The sequence below is a fragment of the Hypanus sabinus genome, chromosome 9 (assembly GCF_030144855.1).
Source record: "Hypanus sabinus isolate sHypSab1 chromosome 9, sHypSab1.hap1, whole genome shotgun sequence".
NCBI classification, from domain to species: domain Eukaryota; kingdom Metazoa; phylum Chordata; class Chondrichthyes; order Myliobatiformes; family Dasyatidae; genus Hypanus; species Hypanus sabinus.
The window spans coordinates 51,030,746-51,050,796 of record NC_082714.1 but is presented as its reverse complement, the minus strand read 5'-3'; the positions used below and the strand labels follow the sequence as shown (position 1 = coordinate 51,050,796).

The window sequence follows — 20,051 nt, the reverse complement described above, 5'->3', positions numbered from 1 at the left end:
TTAATATTTTGTGCAAAAATAATAAACTCCCTTGTCAGTTGATTCCTAATGACTTAGTGACCTCACTGGGTTTATTTAGAAAATTACAACCAGACAAAAATCAATTTTAATAGCACCCAATTCAGATCTCACTTTTCATCAAGAATACATTTGTACCTACCTGGTGTTTCATACAGATTTTTTTTTAAAGAATCTATTCAATATTAATATATTGTAATTGATTAACTTATTATTTTTATCTCTTCTATATTATGATTGCATTGAACTGCTGATGCCAAGTTAACAAATTTCACATCATATGCCAGTGATAATAACTCTGATTAAGAATAATTTGCTCCAGGTAAATTTAGTATACTGCAATGTAGTTGTTAAAGAAGGCCTTGTATATTTTCCCACAATTAAAAATATATAACCACAAAACTTGCAGGTGAGATTGCAAATGTGAAGTAATGATAAGTTTCCTTCAGATGAAAGGTCATTCATCAAAAAAGTTAATTTGCTTTTTCTTTTTCCCCTAAAAATGCCTGAACAGCTGAATATTTCCAGCATTATGCTTTTATTGCAGACTTTCAGCAACCAATCTTTTCAATTTTCTTAACATCGTTGTGCTGACGGTATACTCAAATGAAAAGGAAGCAATAATAGAATGACACTCAATCCCATCTCACAAACAAAATACAAACTCCATGGAATATTTCACAGGATCTTTATTGGCTGTGGTATCCTCATTAATATCACCACAGATCTGCAACTTAAAGCTCCTGGTGTCTCATGAACAGTGTAATGTAATAAAACACTCATTCCATGCTCTGATTTGTACAATAAAATCAACTCACTTTCAAACCAATTAGTCACTGTCAAGTATCAACATTTCAGACTCAATGTACAAGGGATGCTTCACCCTAATCAGCATTTCTGCCTTGCACTTGCACAACTCTTCATTTTTAAATAAAAAAATGGATTTTCAGTTTTAGATTTTCAAAATATTCAAAATTCAAAAAGCAAGTCTTGAATTATGTGAAATGAAATATTCCTATTTTCCAAAAACATGGGGATGGTATAAAACAAAACACTGCCCTCACTTTCAGATTAGGGTTCAAAAATTAAAGTCCACATGGATACTTCAGGAGAAGCTTCTCTACCTCCTTAATCCAAACATAATCTTGATCTGTAGATAATATTCCTCTTTCTATTTACTCCCAAACAAACACAAGTACACACATCATCATCTCTCTCTTGGCAAATCAGTAAAGCATTTATCAAGATTTAACAAATTAAAGAATGGACAAATAAAGCTGGTGCAAAATACATAGTAAAAATGATGGCACTATATTTCTCTGATATCACTGGATTGAGATAGATATTTTTAAAAAAACTTTACACAACAGATGTCACCTCAAATATCATTTTGAATGTTAAAACATCCATTATTTAAATCAGATGAATTGCTGACTACAAAATTGTAACTATTGCCATCTTGTTCAATGAAATCCAATTATAGCTATTAGATTTAGATATAATATGGTGCTATATTTAGAATTTCATAAAGGCGCAGTGGGGTTTCTCAATGTGATAGAGAAAGTTAACGTCTTACATTTTGTCATAAAATACAACTACCTGGAAAAAAAATCTATTTTTTGCACCAATTTTGTTAAAACATTTATTTTTTTTTTAATTAAATAGGCTGTACAATTTGGAAAACCTTTCTCCCATATCTACTATTCAAGTGCAACATCCACCAGCATCTCGCTAGTTTGACCCATAGTCAGATTAACAGTGGATTTGTTCTGACTTTATGTATACTTAATGTTAAAACTCTTGATCCAATACTTCCCCCCACCAAAGGGTTTGCGCAAAGGCTTTCCTTGGAGGGAGTCATGATAGCCTGTAACCACAACCTCAAAATGAGCAATATACTGTGCATGGAATTTCCTACTGATGTAAATTGAATATTTCTGTAATTCCTTGTGTATTATCATTAAAGGCACGCAATATCCTTCTGAACAGCTGAGATAGCACCAACAACACACACACCCCAGACACATTCACAAAAAAAAACCTCAAACTCCACACACAGCATGTGTTAACTGGAAATTACAAAGCTATAGCCTGGCAACTGCTTTCAAAAGGTTTGATTTATTCTTTAAAACTGCTTGGTTAGGTCAAAGGCCTTACTAACACTGCCAGGCAAGTCATTTCAAAATGCTCTATACAACTTGAGTCTTACAAAGATCAGGTTTTTTTTTATATTCAATGGAGCATTTTATTTTAAACTTTACTTCTCCCTCCAATACTGTTTTGTGGTATCTAAACAATTGCTCTGTCAAGATAAGGCCACTTCTGTTCTCCCATAAAAACCCTAATACAGAACATGTGCAACAGCACCAGCAGCATAGATAAAAAGGACCACTGCCATCTAAAGAGTTCAAGCTTGATTAGCAATGTATAAAAATAGCATCAGCAAAAAAAAAAAGGGAAGAAACGAAAGCACAATAGCACACAGCTCTCACACTACTGGCTCATTGCCAGTTCATGTACAACAAGTTAGAAATGCAAGAAGAACTTTATAAATCAGAGATCTAAATTGAAAATCTGTAAGTGCCATTTAAATTATCATTAAAAATGAGATTAAAATGGAGTTTTCTTTTGCTTGGTGAACACAAGCTCCAACAGTCATGCACTTCGATTGGATTATTGATGCTCGAGCTCCTCGTCATGTTGTGATCGGTCTGTCAGCAGCAGAGAAACAATTGTTCTCATTGTTACAGAACACTTTTCTCTCTCTACTCTCTCAACAGCTCCACTGTTTGTCAGCTCTCTTCCCCCAAATGTCTGAGGCAGACTGCATTGATGAATGTCACCGGAACTCATAGATCGGAGTGCTGTGTTCAGGGACATGTGTCAGATTTAAAGACTGATACCTGTTAAACAAAAGCAATAATTCAATCAAAGATTAAGATTCAAACCTATACATATACAATTAAAAAAATATGGAAGAATAAGATGAGGAAAAACTATCAGCTGGGGCCCATGCTTACCATATTCCAAGCCTGATTGAAAATTTTAATGTCTGAAATTAGGTTGTGTCAGTAGAGATTTTATAGTCAACAGACAATAGGTGCAGAAGTAGACCATTCGGCCCTTCGAGCCTGTACTGCCATCTTGAGCTCATGGCTGATCATCTACTATCAATACCCGGTTCCTGCCTTGTCCCCATATCCCTTGACTCCCCTATCCATAAGATACCTAACTAGCTCCTTCTTGAAAGCATCCAGAGAATTGGCCTCCACTACCTTCCGAGGCAGTACCATGATATTTTCCCTGACTAATAATGACACCCCTCCTCCTTAATCCCTCCTGCTCTGTCGCATCTAAAACAACGGAACCTCAGAATATTGAGCTTCCAGTCCTATCCCTCCTGCAATCAAGTCTCACTATTGGCCAATAGGGAAAATATCATGGCAGTGCTCAGTCAGGAAAGACCAGAGAACTCATCCAGTGAGGCAGTATGGGTGGAACTGAGGGATAAGAAAGGTATGATTACATTAAGGGGGCTATATTATAAACCACCCAACAGTCCGCAGGATTTAGAGGAACAAATTTGTAGAGAGATTGCAGACTGTTGCAAGAAACACAAGGTAATTGCTGTAAGTGGTTTTAACTTTCCACATGTTGACTGGGACTCCCATACTGTAAAAAGACTACATGGGAGAGAGTCTGTCAAACACATTCAGAAAAGTTTCTTTAATCAGTACATAGGAAACCCAATGAGAGAGCGTCTGATACTTGATCTCCTATTAGGGAATGACAGGACAGGTGACAGAAGATTGTGTAGGAGAACACTTTGCATCTAGTGATCATAACGCATCGGTTCCAAAGTAAATACGGGAAAAGGTAGATCTGGTCCATGGTTGAGATTCGATATTGGAGAAAGGCCTATTTTGATGGTATCAGAAAGGATCTGGCAAGTGTGATTGGGACAGGCTGTTTTCTGGCAAAGGTGTACTTGGTAAGTGGTATGCCTTCAAAAGTGAAATTTTTAGAGTACAAAGCTTGCTTGCATCAGAATGAAAGGCAAAGATAACACACACAAAATGCTGGAGCAACTCAGCAGGCCAGGCAGCAACAATAGAAAAGTTGACATTTCAGGCCTAAACCCTTCATCAGTTCTGAATGGGCAAGGCAAAGGAAAATCCTAAGAGATTCTACAGATATGTTAAGAGCAAAAGGATTACAAGCGATAAAATTGGTCGTCAGGAAGGTAAGAATAGTAATCTATGCAGGGACCCAAAAATGGAGGAGAACATAAATGGATTTACTCAGGAGACAGACATAGTCTACAGATTAAGATTAGCAGTTTCTGAGATAATCAAACCACCCCTTCTGGCAGCAACAATCATTCCATAATCAGTCACTTCGATTACATTTCTTCCACGTTCTGATGTTAGGTCTGAACCACTGAACCTCTTGACCACATCTGCATGCTTTTATGCATTGAAGTACTACTACATGATTGGTTGAGATTTGCATTAACAAGCCATACAAAGTGTACCTAATAAAGTGGCACCGTGTGTATATGGATTATATGAAAGCATTTAAGAGATGTACAATAAAAATTATAAAATAAGCAAAAAATCAAAAGCAATTAAGTGGCAGGGGACAGAAAGTGGTTAGAGGAAGAAAATACAAGAGGAATCGTCTCCAACTGGGAAGATGTAACAAGTGGTGGACAAGGCTTTTATCTTATTCATTGATACATTACAAGTAGGAATAAAGAAAAAATTAAATTTGCACAAAACATTGTTAGGGGACAGCAATTTGTGTTAACTGGAATGGAATATTATAAAAATAATAAGTAGGAACCATTGAATCGGAATGGAGTTCAGGGAAGGAAATGTGAAGCCATCCATTTCAAATCCAAGAAAGATCTAATATTTTTGTATACACTTTAAAAAACAAATATATAGATAATTATCTTTTATATAGCAAAACACCCCAAGGAGTGTCACAGCAAGTCATAAGATATCTGCGCTGATATCCAAAAACTTTGTCAGAGGAAGTTTGAAGGAGTATCTTAAAAAAAAAAGACAGATGTACAGAATGAAGAGCCTTACAGACAGATTCTACACCTTATACTATAAATACTGGAGTGACTGAAGCAAGAACTGAAAAAAGAGAAATTTAAAGATTTGAGAGTTATAAGAAATTACTGGGACAAAGTTAAGTGTGAAAGATTTCATCTGCTTTAATGAATTAATTTTTGGGCACAGTATCTACTGAGAAGCTATTCTTGCTAGATACAAGCAGTTGAATGAATTTTGGATTGCTCCAAGTATGATGCACTTTTCCCCCTTATGAGTGGGAGTGGTAGCCTGAAAAGATTGACCTAAAAGAGGACCAAGTAGATTGCTCGAAGGATGGTCTAATTAACAGTTAAAACTGCACAGAGTGCCTGTCAACCAGTTAATAAATCGGTTGAAAATAGAAACAAGACCAACATAGATAAAAGTGGTGCCATTTTCTGCAATGCAAGGGTGTCTATCCTGGGATAGTACTCAGGCTGCAGAGGCTCCCCTCTTTCCTGCAAATGCCTGCAAGAAAATTAACTTAAAAGGTAGTTTATGGTGACATGCCTAATTTGATAATAAATTTCCTCTGAGCCAGCTCATCTACTTGAATGCCACTGAGATCATACAACAGAAGTGACACCCTTAGACCTTGCAAATAATAAGACCAGAGTGAATGCAGAAGAACCTGCTTAGCATTACCGTGTCTCACCATACCTTTAGATTTGTGCTTTTTCTGTTTACATCACCGTTGAAGATGCTGGGCTGGGACATACTGGTCGGCTAGTCAATAGTTCTAAACTACGGTACATATTAAAATATGTAGATTCTATGTCTGCACACTGTTGTCTAAGCAAGGAATGGGCTGGAGGTCAGATGTGCACAAGCATCCAACACTGCACCCCATCTCTAGAGTCATCATGGAGTTTGAGCAGTTGCACAGGATGAGTCAAGGGAATAGATATACTTAGCATCTAGATGCCATCGTCAGGCATCTAATGAAGCTCCATTCAGTTAAGGGTAACCACCTCTAATCTAAAAGTTTATATTCATCTTCATGTTTTTGTTTCATTCAGTCTCTGTCTTATATCCTCAATTAAAAGTTTAATGTTACTTATAAATTTTAAAAAATTACTTTTAAACACTGAGGTGTTCTTAGAGAACACATCAAAAACAGTGAGAGAATGTGGATAGGACATTATCTTCAACTCCATTTGTGGAGACTGCCTTCCATAACAATGGCACCAGCTGGATGCTACCAGAAAATGTAAATTCAGCTACTGAGCTACTGCAGAGGGCAATGGTAAAATGTCAATATTTTGGGGCCTATGCAAGGAAAAGAAAAGGAGTGGTTAATTTATAATGAGTATATTTAAAAGCATATAAAATCTTGCATAATCCAAAAACTTTATGGATTAGTAAAAAAAATCATTGTGCACCATCACTTGGCCACAGCCTGCAATTGCATGGGGTCTAAAATCATTCTTAAAGTAACCTGCTGTACTAACGGGAAATTCCAATTAATGTGAAACATTCACAGAAATGCATAATAGGATTGTTAGCAAAACACTTGAAGGGGTTTTTTGAGGCATCCTTACAACAGGTTGGCAAATGCAGTTCAATTATTCAACTAGGTTAGTTAAAGAGGATATTCCCTGATTGAAGGAATGTATCATTTAGTGTTCTGTAGTGATTTATCCCATATATTATTCTATTTCACTACCTACTAAATAATTTAGAAATAGAAGACTGATTTTCCTACTAACAAGTGACACTGAGTAACATAGTAGGATGGGAACATTAAGGATACAGATTAGATGATTCATTTGGCTAACCTAAGTCACTCTTCCAAAGAACAGTTTCTTTTTATATTCAATTATGGCACATGAACAATCTTTTAGCATTTCTGGTGTAGTGTATTTCTACAAATTCCAAGATTAGTACATAACACCATTTAAGAGATCATACTTCCCATCATCTGATATCCTTGACCTTCTTGCTAGTAAGTAAGTGTCAGAATATCCTAGGAATAACAATGCATTTTCTAAGCGGAAAATTGCATTTACAACAGTGTACTCCTGATGGGATGGTGAAGTATCAAATAAAGCTTTTTCCTGGATCGTGTCAACCTTCTTTGTGCAAGCACAATGGGCTGAGAAGTATGATCTCCCCCTTCCATAATTCTACAATAGTTGGAATTCAAAAGCAGTAGTCACCCATTTTGGATAAAAAGAGTATTTTTGAAAAGTGATGCTGCAGAGGAACAAACATTTAGGAATCCACCTACAAATTCTTTTAGTATAGTTGACAAGCAGAGAGAGCAAATCAAAGAGACTGGAATGCATTTGGAATTAACATTCAATATTATATTTAAAGGTACAGATGGCTACGTTAATTGAAATGTTTAAAGTGAAAAAATACCATGACAGATCTTCTCTGTCGAAAATTATTTCTTCATGTTGGCAATTTCAACCAAGGGAATACTTTAAAATTAGAACGAGGGCAATCTGCAATGAAATCAAGAAAACTTTTCCAGAAAAGTTTATTTTCTCCTTCAAGGAGTAAATGAAGTAGGAGTAAATAAAACTGGGTACAAATAATCCAAAATAAGTCAGGCCAAGGAGCCAAAATATTTTGTCTTATCATGTAATCAAGGATTATATCAATAATTTCTGCAAACTGAAATAAAATATTAAAGATGTTTAAATTGAAATGTTTGCAAGTTTCTCTCACCATTCGGAACTCCTGTGATAGTAATAGCCCTCTATTGAAGCTGTGGATTTTTGGAAGCAAATGTAATAAAAGCCTGCAAAGGAAGCACCGCTGATGTCTTTGATTGTGTGATCAGGGACCAGAAATTGTTCCTGTTGGAAAAGAAAAAAAAAACTTGGTACAATTAAATCAATTTATAGAAGTAACCTTTAAAAAATTCTCTGTAAACCTAATCCAAATTTAGTTCCAAATATATGTAACCTATTGGGAATCTTGTAATTGGTTAACATAAATACCGTAAACCAAAACAACTGCATTAGCCAAAAAGGCTTGTTTATAAAAAGAGGCACGATACTCTTTGAACACAATGCAGAACTGAACAACATGGAGTCACTTGCTTAGAATGATGCAAGTAAAATACCTGAAAAGCAGTATGCTTCTTACATAGGTACGCCGTGTGAAGAAATGTAACTAGCACAGAATATCCTCAGATAATAAACACTGCTTAACAGAGAGGAAACATTACATATCTCTTCCCCATTTGAACAGATAAGATACAAAGGAAAAACAGGTAAAGCCTGCAGCAAGAAACAAGATTTAGTTTGATAAAATGATTACAAATTGCTCAGATATAGAGGGGACAAAATGCTTGATGAGTGCAAAAACAAAATTATATCAGTTTTATATTCTAGATAATGCAAGTAAACTGAATACTAAATGGAAGTACAGCAGACAAATTTAATTGATGATTGAATACCTGGATATTTTCAGCATACCTGCAGGCATGAAAAAAATAACCAAATTTATGAAAAAGTGTTTATAACTTACGTTTGTCCAAGGTGAAAAAAAGGAGGAAAAATGTTAAAGCTTTGCTCAAAGCAAACCTTTCGAGGTATTAATCTTTTTTTGCATCCCAACATATCTTTAAGATATCCCAAAGCACTTTACAAGAAATAGAATATTTTACGAATCCCAATTTTTTTAAAAACAAAAATGAACAGTTCATGTAGTAGATTGTTAAAAAATGTCACTTTAGTTATATTGTAACAACTGTGCCACAAAGTTAGACAGATGAATTCATGCTTGCTCCAGAAACATCACACACGCTGACAGATTAGTGCAGTATCACAGGGTATGCTGAGGAACAGATGTTCCTCAACCACACTGCTTTTTGTATGCACAAATTGATTTCCACATTTACCAACGATGCAACAGCAACTGCATTTAAAAAGCCACTTCAGTTTGAGGACTTTGAGATTGTGAAAAGTGCTGCATAAATTCTAGCCTATACATCTTGGCCTCTCTTGCACTTGCACAATTTCAAATGATTTAGTTTGTAGCTTTTATTGATAGGTACTTTTTTTTTGTTCCTCTTGAATATAAATGACCCCATATCCCCAAATCTCACCCCACAATATTGACAGAGCTGACTCATCATCACAAACTCTTCCCTCCAATTTCCACAGATTATTTCACCTTCAGAAGTTATAATAAATTCTATTAACATTGCCAATCATATCAGTTAATTTTCCTCATGCATCTACTCAGGTTAGTGAAGCAACTGAGGAGCCCACTGCTCTCAAGTCAAAGTTACTTAATTCAAATATTAAAATCAATCTTGGCATTAAATTCACATTTTACTTTTTTTAAAAAAATTGTTGAATACATGTTAATGGAGGATTTGCATTTTAAAACTACTTTCAAATTAACTGGGAATACAGAAATTATTGCACTAACTTTTTGGAGTGCTTTAAGGAAGCCTCACATTTCTGTCCTTCCTTTGAAACCACTCTAGTGACTTGCCAAGATACCCAAGATTAGTAGTTTTCATAAAATGATCTCAATTTAAACTCATTCTGTAAAATATTGCCATTATGCACCTGGGTAGTAATTGTAATTTTAAAATAATTTTGTTGGAAAACAAAATCTGAGGAATTTTTAATATATATAAAATTCTAATAAATTATCTTGCACAGCTAACCAGGAATGAAATAATCAGTTGTGAAGGAAGTCAAATTTTAGACCAAAGTCACCAGTATCAAATTGGTTCCATTTATTTTTGAACTGGGAAAACATTACATAGGAGAACCAAGCTGTAGGTGAGCCCTCCTAAAGAGCATGCCTATTCTGTAGAGAAAGAAATCTAGAATGGGAGATCTCTATAAAGCTGTTTAAAAGACGGGGAAAGGCAAGGACAATAACTTGAATTATAAGCTAATTCCATTATAGACTTGCTCTCGCTACCATCTGTTTATTATCCAACTTAAAGTGGTACAAGTTCATTTCTCAATTTAAAAAAAACTAAATATGTATTTTAAAAAATCTTAAACCCAAACCCTCCTTCTCAAAAAATATAAGATGAGCTACTTTCAAAGGTTATCCTGAATTTCTTTCTTCAGGAGTTGTGTTTCATGTGTCCACTGTCCTCATATTAAAATGAACTTTGGACAAATGGTAGAAAGCATCATGAATAGAACAGAATTTTCCCCTCTGAGTGACTTGCGTTTCAAAGGCAATAAGTACAGACTGTTAACTTGTACACTTACTGTGTTGGCAGCCCTTGCGCACTGAAGATACTTTGAGGTCCTGTGTTTCGGGATCACAATCATGGAGGGAAGTTGCTGTGCATCAGTTGGTAGAGGCAGGCATGGCATCCACGTCGTGGAGCAGATGTAGGCGGGACTAAAAAGAGGTGTTGAAATGTATTTGAGTCGGAGGATTTTTATGGAGCAGTTGCAGAAGGATGAAGTCAAAACATTAATGAGCTCAATATCTTGGAAATCCTTGTCAGGTTCAGGCAGTTTGGAGAAAATTTAAATCTGTTTATGTTGCGATGACAAAAAAAAACAAAAAAACCGTTCCTCTGCACCAGCATTTATTTTTTTTGGTGCACATGTGGCAGTCATGGGATAGTTGTGTCCCGAAAGAATGGTTTTGGAGGACTTTCCCTCCTTCCCAATTGAGAAATGCCTTGCCTCTGGATGCCAGCTTGTTCCACTCTCTTTTCACTCCCCTCCTCCTGCCCTATTATCCAAATAATAAATGTGACCCAAGTGGAAATGGTAGGACTCAAATTTATTCGGATGCAAAAAAAACAGTAGTGGCTAAGAGCAGACTTTGACTTTCAACACAAGTGATTCCTTGCTAAAAATACTTAGTGTTCGGAGTTATTAAAATGTGGTCAAAATAAAAAGTTACTATGCAATTAAAATGCATTCCAGGTCAACTATATACTTCAAATTTATAGCCCTTTATACATCAAGCCCTTAGTAAAATTCATTTTATAAAGTGCCAACTTTAGATGAATCATACACATCCACGAAGAGGCAAACACCCAGCACTTCCCTTTCGAAGAACAAAGTTCTTCTGGTGCTCGAGTCAAGATCCACCATCATCAAATCATTGCAAGCATCTTGCGGTGTGCAAATTGCTTGTTATATATAACTACGAAAGGCTGTGAAGTGCTTTGGGATATAGAACATAGAACAACACAGCACAGTACAGGCCCTTCGGCATATGCTGTGAACATAAAAGGTATTATTTAGAGGCAAGTTTTCCTTTCCATGTAAGCATTTAGAAATTACACTTTCTATTTTTGAGGTGCTCCTGGATAAATTTCCAACCTCCAATTCATTTTAAAATGAATCCAAACTCAGGTTGGAGGAACAACACCTTATATACCGGCTGGGTAGCCTCCAACCTGACGGCGTGAACATTGACTTCTCTAACTTCCATTAATGCCCCTCCTCCCCTTCTTACCCTATCCCTGACATATTTAGTTGTTTGCCTGTTCTCCATCTCCCTCTGGTGCTCTCCACCCTTTTCTTTCTCCTGAGGCCTCCTGTCCCATGATCCTTACCCTTCTCCAGCTCTGTATCACTTTCGCCAATCACCTTTCTAGCTGTTAGCTTCATCCCACCCCCTCAGGTCTTCTCATATCATTTTGCATTTCCCCCTCCCCCCACTACTTTCAAATCTCTTACTATCTTTCTTTTCGGTTAGTCCTGACGAAGGGTCTCGGCCCGAAATGTCAACAGCGCTTCTCCCTAGAGATGCTGCCCGGGCGGCTGTGTTCCACCAGCATTTTGTGTGTGTTGTTTGAATTTCCAGCATCTGCAGATTTCCTCATGTTTGACTACTCTTATCAACTCTTTTTTGACCGACTCTGGAATCTTGGATATTTTGAGATTTCTACACCCTAAGGACAAAGAGTTTTCATTCTTCTCATATGTTCATCATTCTTATTCGAGAATTGATTACTTTTTTTATTGACTCTCATTTTATTCCATCTGTAATTGATTGTAATTATGACATTATTGCAATTATTGATCATGCTCCAATGAAACTTTTATCAATTAATGGATACAGCTCCTAGTATTAGACAATGGCGATTTGGTTCTACTCTGCTTCAAGATTCGGACTTTGTTAAATTTGTGAAGCAACAGATTGATTTCTTCTTTTCAACTAATACCATGGAAGAAATTTTCAGCGGGACACTTTAGGACACTTTTAAAGCATATATACGTGGACAGATTATCTCCTATTTTGTTGGTTTGAGAAAATGTATTAAGAATGAATCTCTCCTATTGGTTGATAAGATCAAAGAAATTGATAAGAAATATTCTATCACTCCTAGTAAGGAGCTTTATTAACAAAGAGTTGAGCTTCAAATGGAACACAGCTTATTACTTACATCCTCGACTGAAAATCAATTAATGAAAACCAGAAGTGCGTGTTTATATACACAGTGATAAATTGGTCAAATTATTAGCTAACCAATTGAAAACTGCCTCGGTTAAATGTCAAATTATCAAGATTCGTAAACAGGATGATTTGACAGTTAATCACGATGAGATAAACAAATCTTTTCAGGAATTTTGTATCTCTGTACCACTCTGAATTTCCTCATGATCCCAATATCATGCATGATTTTTTAGGGAAATTGAATTTTCCAAAACTATCACCTGAAGAACATTTAACATTAGAAACTCCTATTACAGATGCAGAAATAAAAGGTGTCATTTCCTCAATGAATTCTGGCAAAGCACCAGGTCCAAACAGGTATACAGTAGAATTTTTCAAGTTTTTTTCCTTTTACTCTTTCTCCTTGGTTATGTCGGGTTTTTGAAGCAGCAATTAGATTAGGTAAATTACCACAATCATTTTATAGAGCTTCTATCACTTTAGTTCTAAAGGAGGACAAAGATCCTACTGATTGTGCATCCTATAGACCGATATCCCTGTTGAATGTAGATTCTAAGATTTTTTCCAAGATAAAAAAAAACTAGGTTTTTTAACCTAGGTGACTAGGTTAGAGAAGGTATTACCTCAAATTATCTCTGTGAACCAAACTGGATTTATCAAAAACCGTTATTCATCTTTTAACATCAGGAGATTAATGAATATTGTTTATACTCCTTCACGTAGTACTCCAGAATATGTCATTTCATTAGATGCTGAGAAAGCATTTGATAGAGTTGAATAACCATATTTACTTACTGTGCTTGAGAAATTTAATTTTAGTCCGACGTTTATATCTTGGATTAAATTGATATATCACACCCCAGTAGTCTCGGTTCTTACTAATATTCGAAGATCTCCCTTTTTTCGCCTATTTCGGGGTACCAGGCAAGGTTGTCCTCCTAGTCCTTTACTATTTAATATTGCCCTGGAACCTTTAGCAATTGCTATTTGAGAATCACCTAATATTCTTGATATTACTCGCAGGAATGAGATACATAAGTTATTATATGCAGACGACTTATTATACATTTTTAATCCTGAGTAATCCATTTCCGCAGTTCTATCCTTGTTGGCTCTGTTTATTAACTTTTCTGGTTAAAAACTGAACTTTAATAAGAGCGAACTGTTTCCCCTAAATATGTTGGTTCCAATTTATGGAAGTTTACCTTTTAGATTGGTTGCCGATTACTTTATATATTTAGGGGTTAAATACACAAAAAAGCATAAGGATTTATTTAAGGCTAATTTCTACCTTTAATCGATCAGATTAAGCATTTGTTCACTAAATGGTCACCATTGTCTCTGTCACTGATAGGTCGGATCAATGCTATTAAGACGATTATTTTACCTAAATTTTGTTTATTTATATATATATACATATATACACACACACACACACACACACAAATATATACATATACACATACTTCAAGTGGTACTAGTTTTTATTCTGAAAACCTTTTTTGATAATGTTGATTCTAAAATTTCTTCATATATGTGGCAGAATAAAAATCTTAGGTTAGGTAAAAGATACTTACAGAAGTCTAAAAAGGAGGGTGGACTGGTTTTGCTGAATTTTACATTTTATTATTGGGCAATTAATATCCCAATATATGAAATTTTGGTTATGGGACTTGGATATAACTTCAAGTCCTCACCGGTTAAATTTGGAAACCAAATCTGTACAAGGGTTTTCATTGGGTTCTATTTTAGGGACTTCTCTTCCCTTTGCTTTTCCTAAATTGCATAAACAAATGGATAATCTGATAGTTAAATACACCTTACAAATATGGTTTCAATTTCAGAAATTCTTTGGGTTGAATCAATTTATTCTAGCTACTCCTATTTTAATTTCTTTTATTCATTCCTCTATTATGGACCAAGCCTATTTAGCTTGGAAAACTGAAGGTATATTACGATTTTCTGATTTATTTTTGGATAATTGTTTCATGTCTTTTGAACAATTATCTAATAAATATAATTTGCCTACAACACTGTGCTTCCTACCTTCCCGAATCTGAATTCTATGGGTATTTTGGAAGTTTTTTTAGATTTAAATCTTTTTCAGAAAGGTGTAATAGCAACTGTTTACAATATAATTATGAAAATACGTTCAGATGTATCTTATAAAATTAAGAATAATTGGGAAAGGGAACTTAAATTTACTTTACCTATTGAAAAATGGGGAAAAAAATTCTTCAATTAGTTAATTCATTCTCTATATGTTCCAAACATTCCTTGATACAGTTTAAATTTGTGCACAGGGCCCATATGTCCAAGGATAAATTAGCTCGTTATTATTCCCATATAAATCCTATATGTGACAGATGTCATTCTGAGGTAGCCTCTCTAACTCATATGTTTTGGTCATGTCCGTCTTTGAAAAAATACTGGAAAGATATCTTCGATGTTATTTCAACGGTATTGAGTATTGATTTACAACCTCATCCTATCACCACAATTTTTGGTCTACCAATGATGGAGCCAATTCATTTAATCCCCTCAGCTCGTTGGATGATTGCATTTCTTACATTAATGGCTAAAAGTTCTATTTTGTTGAATTGGAAAGAGATTAATCCCCCTACCACATTTCATTGGTTTTCTCAAACTATGTTATGTTTAAACTTGGAAAAAATGAGAAGCATTATATATGATCCTTCTATTAAATTTGAAAAGACTTGGAGGCCGTTTATTCAATATTTTCATATGACGTGTTTTGACCTTTTCCAAACCTATCTTTTTTTTTCTTCTGGTTTTATACATGTAGAGAGGATTGGAGTTGATGACACTTATGGTTCTTTTTCTTCTTTTTTTAGATATCATAAACAGCCCATGTTTCTTTTCCTTTTTCCTTCCTGTTTTAGTTATTGGTTAGTTTTGGATAGATTAGTTTTTTTGGGGGTATCTAAAAATGAATTTTTTCTGTTTTTTTTCTTTTTTCTTATTGTTATTCCAATTTTCTTTGCTTTGTGTACATCATATTTGTATTTTGTATGATTTTGGGAGACTTAATTCCCTTGTACCAATTGAGTATATTTTCATGTATGCTAACTATTAACAATGTAATCCCAATAATTGGGTATCAATATTTGTTATTTTCAATATGTTGATATGAATAAAAAGATTGAAAAAGAAAAGAACAGATTGATTTGAGTAAATACTTTTGTGGACCCTTTCACACTTGCCTTTGTTTTCCTACAGGCCAAAGTGAAAATAAAGAGGATTAGGTTCCCATCCAAATTGATCAGTCAGTTTGTGCATGAAGACCAAGGAACACATGCCCATTGAGGTGAAGAACAGCAGTTACTTTAAAATATATTGATGCTACAATGGATATATAAAACAAAAAAGATTCAAATGGCATGTTCACCTAAAATCAATTTCTCCAGGGCTACTTCAAACTTCTGAATAACAAGGACTATTAAATAATTTTCACAGCACACATACTAAGGTCAAGCTGAAATGGAAATTTGTTTTGGTTTGTACTGGGAGGTCCTGAAAACACAGAACTTCATGCTGATACTTAGCTACAACCACAAAGCACATTACTGCACCATGCAATCCAGAAACTGCCGCAAATGCTTCTGAAGAATACATGAAAACAGGTCTGGGCCAAGATACATACGAGCCCACATTACAGTTTAATTTTGATAATTTCCCCTTAATACTAAATAATTGCTACTACTATTTCCTAGCAGCATAGAAAGGCTATCCATATATCTCATTCGGCATCCAGATTTACTCAAGGGTGCACAAACTTACAAAATCAGAATACACATCTGACAGCAGCAAGGTTACTATACAGGGCAAAACAACAAAGATATTATTTTTAAAATATGTATTTCAAACTTGTGCATTATTTTCCTAGTAAAAGGCAAAATGTACTAGGTAATAGTCTTGTAATCAGTTATACAACTAAAAGCTCAATTTCCATATATAGCAAAGCACTCAAAATGCTTGAGGAACTTAGATCAGGCAGCATCTATGGAAATGAATAAATATTTGATGTTTTGGGCCAAGACAATTTTTCAGGAGTCAAAAGGAAGGGAGATTAAGAGGTGGGATTAAGAGGTGGGAGGAAGGGAAGAAGGATTAGCCAGGTGGGTGGGAAAGGTGAAGGAAATGATAGGAGAGGAAAGTGGACCATGGGACAAAAGGGAGAAGGGTCACCAGGGAGGTGGCGTTAGGAAGGTGAGGAGAAGATGCAAGAGGCCAGAATAAGAAATAAAAGGGAGAAGGACAGGGGAGGGAACTTCTTAAAATCAGAATGAGAAATCTATGTTCATACCATCAGGACAGAATATGAGGTATGCTCATCCACACCGAGAGGGGGCTCATCATGGCGAAAGAGGCAGCTATGGACTGACATGTCAGAATGGAAATGAGGACAGGAATTAAAATATTTGGCCACCAGGAAATTACACTTTTGGTGGATGGAGCGGAGGTGCTCAACAAAGCAGCCCCCAATTTATGCCTGGTTTCACCAATGTAAAGGAGTCTGCATCAGGAACACTGGGTACAGTAGACAACCAAAACAGATTTGCAGGTGAAGTGTTGCCTCACCTGGAAGGACAGTTTGGGGCCCTGAATGGAGGTGGTAGATGGGCAGAAGTCAATATACACAAAGGACTATAAGAAAGTCATTGATGTTAATCAATAAGATTATTAAATTTTGGGGAATAATATAATGGAGAAGATGAAATAAAGGAATATAAACACAAGATGCCTCTTTTTAAGAAACAGAAAAAAAATTAATGTACTTCAGCATTAACACACACACGCACGCACGCGCAACCTGTCTTTACACTCCAGGGTTCTGAAAGAGGTAGATAAAGAGATTGTGGAGGCATTAATAGTGATCTTTCAAGAATCACTTGATCACTCGATTCTGGAGGACTGAGAAATTGAAAGTGTCACACCATTTTAAGGGAGAGGGCACAAAACAGGATATGATAGGCCAGTTAGCCTGCCTTCAGTGGTTGGCAAGATTTTGCAGTCCATATTTAAGGATGAGATTTCAAGTAATTAGAGACACAACATAAAGTAGGCTGAAATCTTGCCTGACAAATCTGTTCATATTCTTTTCAGTAAATAACTGGTAGGAAAGACAGGAAAATCAATGGATGGTTACTTGGACTTTTTGAAAGGCTTTGACAAGGTATCACACATGAAGCTGCTAAGCTAAAGAGCATGGTATTGTTGGAAAGGTACTAGCGTGCGTGGATATAAGATTGAGTGACAGAGGCAAAGTGTAGGAATAAAGTGGGCCTCTTCTGGTTGGCTGCTGGTGACTAGTGATGTTCCGCAGGGTTTGGACTTGGGACCGGTTCTTTTCACATATGATTTGAATGATGGAATTGATGGCTTTGTGGCAAGTTTGTGAATGATATGAAGACAGGTGGAGAGGTAGGTCATGTTGAAAAAGCAGAGTCTGCAGAAGGACTTGGACAGATTGGGAGAATGGGCAAAGAAGTGGCAGGGAGAATATACTGTAGGGAATTGTATGGTTCTGCAGTTTGGTAGAAGGAATAAAGGCTTATTAGACTATTTTCTAAACAGGGAGAAAATTTAGAAATTAGAAGCACATGATCCCCTGAAGATCGACTTGCAGGTTGAGTCAGTGGTAAGGAAGCAAATGCAATCTTTTCATTTCAAGAGGACCAAACTACGAAAATAAGGAAGTAATGCTGAGGCTTTATAAGGCATTGGTCAGCCCACACTGAAGATTACTGTGAGTAGTTAGGGCCCCTTATCTAAGAAAGGATATGCTGGCATTGGCGAGGGTCCAGAGAAGGCTCTTAAGATTGATTCCAGGAACGGAAGAGTTAATGTACGAGTGTTTAATGGTCTGTACTCACTGGAGTTTAAAAGAGTGACAGGGAATCTCATTGAAACATTCTGATTATTGAAAGACCTAAAGTGTGAATGTGGAGAGGATGTTTTCTCAAGTAGGGGAGTCTAGGACCAGAGGGAACAGCTTCAGAATAGAAGGACACCTCTTTGTAATAGAGATGAGGAGGAATTTCTTTAGCCATATGGTGATGAATCAATGGAATTTATTGCCACAGGTGGCTGGAGGACAAATCATTGGGGATATTTAAAGTGAAGAAGTGAAGTTTGATAGGTTTTTGATTAGTAAGGATGTCAAAGGTTCCAGGGAGAAAGCAGGAGAATGAAGTTGAGCGCGGTAATAAATCAGCCATGATGGAATTAGGCCATTTGGCCTGTATCTCATGGTCTTATTCTGAAACTAAATAATCCTGATCTTGATTGGGATTTCATTTTGGGCCATTGAAGAGATAAAAACTAGATTTATAGTATTGTTAAGAGATAAAATATAGCTATTTTGCCCAATAGAGTCTGTGCCATCACCAATCTAAATACAGTCTCATTCCTCTGCAACAGACTACGAGGAAGCATCTCAAAGCAGCTTGGCTGCACAGCTCTTCAAAAAAAATAGAGATTGCACAGGGCAGAATAGTTTGCCCTGGAATGATTACAACTTCCTGCTTCCCCCCCCACAACAAAGTTTTCTCATTTAGTTCACTTTATATTAACACATCAACTACATACTTTGTACATCACAGAATCAGATCAAAATGTACTTGAAAACATTTGCTCTTCACTGTATATATCTACACAAGTGCTCTTACAATTGATATTTTTCTCTTCCTGGGTTATGTCCTCCCCTTTAAAGGAGGAACAAATCTATATCAATGCTACATTTTCAGGGAAATAGTGTCAGATGAAATTGTTCAGTTTCTTGAGGCTTACAATAAATTTGGAAACAGGTCTCATTTATTGTGGAATTGGGCTTTCACTGAGGTCACAGTAGCACAGTAAAGGTGGAAATCTCAATTATAGTACTACCAGTAAATTACTGTCATCCAGTTCAACAGACTGTATGGAAAGAATGTGTTGGATTTTAAGTAAAAATATTTGTCGGTGTCCAGAGTCATTCAGCATTTAAGTGGTCAATTTCTAGAGTACCGCAGATACGATTGTTATTATTCCTGCTATCACATGATCACTAGCTGTACTTGGACACAAGCATCAATCCAAACAGTCGGCACCCAACAACCAATGAAATTTGAATGACATTGGAAAAAATGTTTTTATGTGGAAATGTGTTCAACAAAGATAGCACTTTTACTTATAATTCTGTTGAGAGCTGAATTACCAATGTATCAACAGTTTGTATTCAAATCCTCCTCCATTTTAATCCCTAGAAGATGACAGGTCAAGACATCACAAATGGGAAAATCAATCCAGATCACTAACTAAAGAGTCCAGAAGGAAAATCTATCCTTATGAACAAGATAATCCCAAGTTTCAAATAGCCCACTAATACCCTCATGCAGGATCAAGCACTTAGAACTATTACAAAGACATAACTCCCATAAAATTGTGCAATGGGAGAGTCGAAGTCAGGAAAGAATCACAAAAACGGATAAGCTTACATCAGCCTATGAGCTATGCATTAGGCTGTGGAAAAGTTTTGAATATATCCTTTGGAAACTTATCAGACCT

The 20,051-nt window shown here is 35.9% G+C and overlaps 1 protein-coding gene across 1 annotated transcript in view; it reads right to left on the bottom strand.

Moving 5' to 3' along the window:
• Nucleotides 1-676: 676 nt before the first annotated feature.
• Nucleotides 677-20,051, bottom strand: part of gid4 (GID complex subunit 4 homolog) — a 34,009-nt gene continuing 14,634 nt past the window's right edge. The window contains exons 5-6 of the mRNA XM_059979666.1: nt 7,800-7,930; nt 677-2,921 (exon numbers count right to left, since the gene is read on the bottom strand). Coding sequence (XP_059835649.1) covers nt 2,858-2,921; nt 7,800-7,930 — 195 coding nt within the window. The 3' untranslated portion in view covers nt 677-2,857. The remainder of the gene's footprint in view (nt 2,922-7,799; nt 7,931-20,051) is intronic.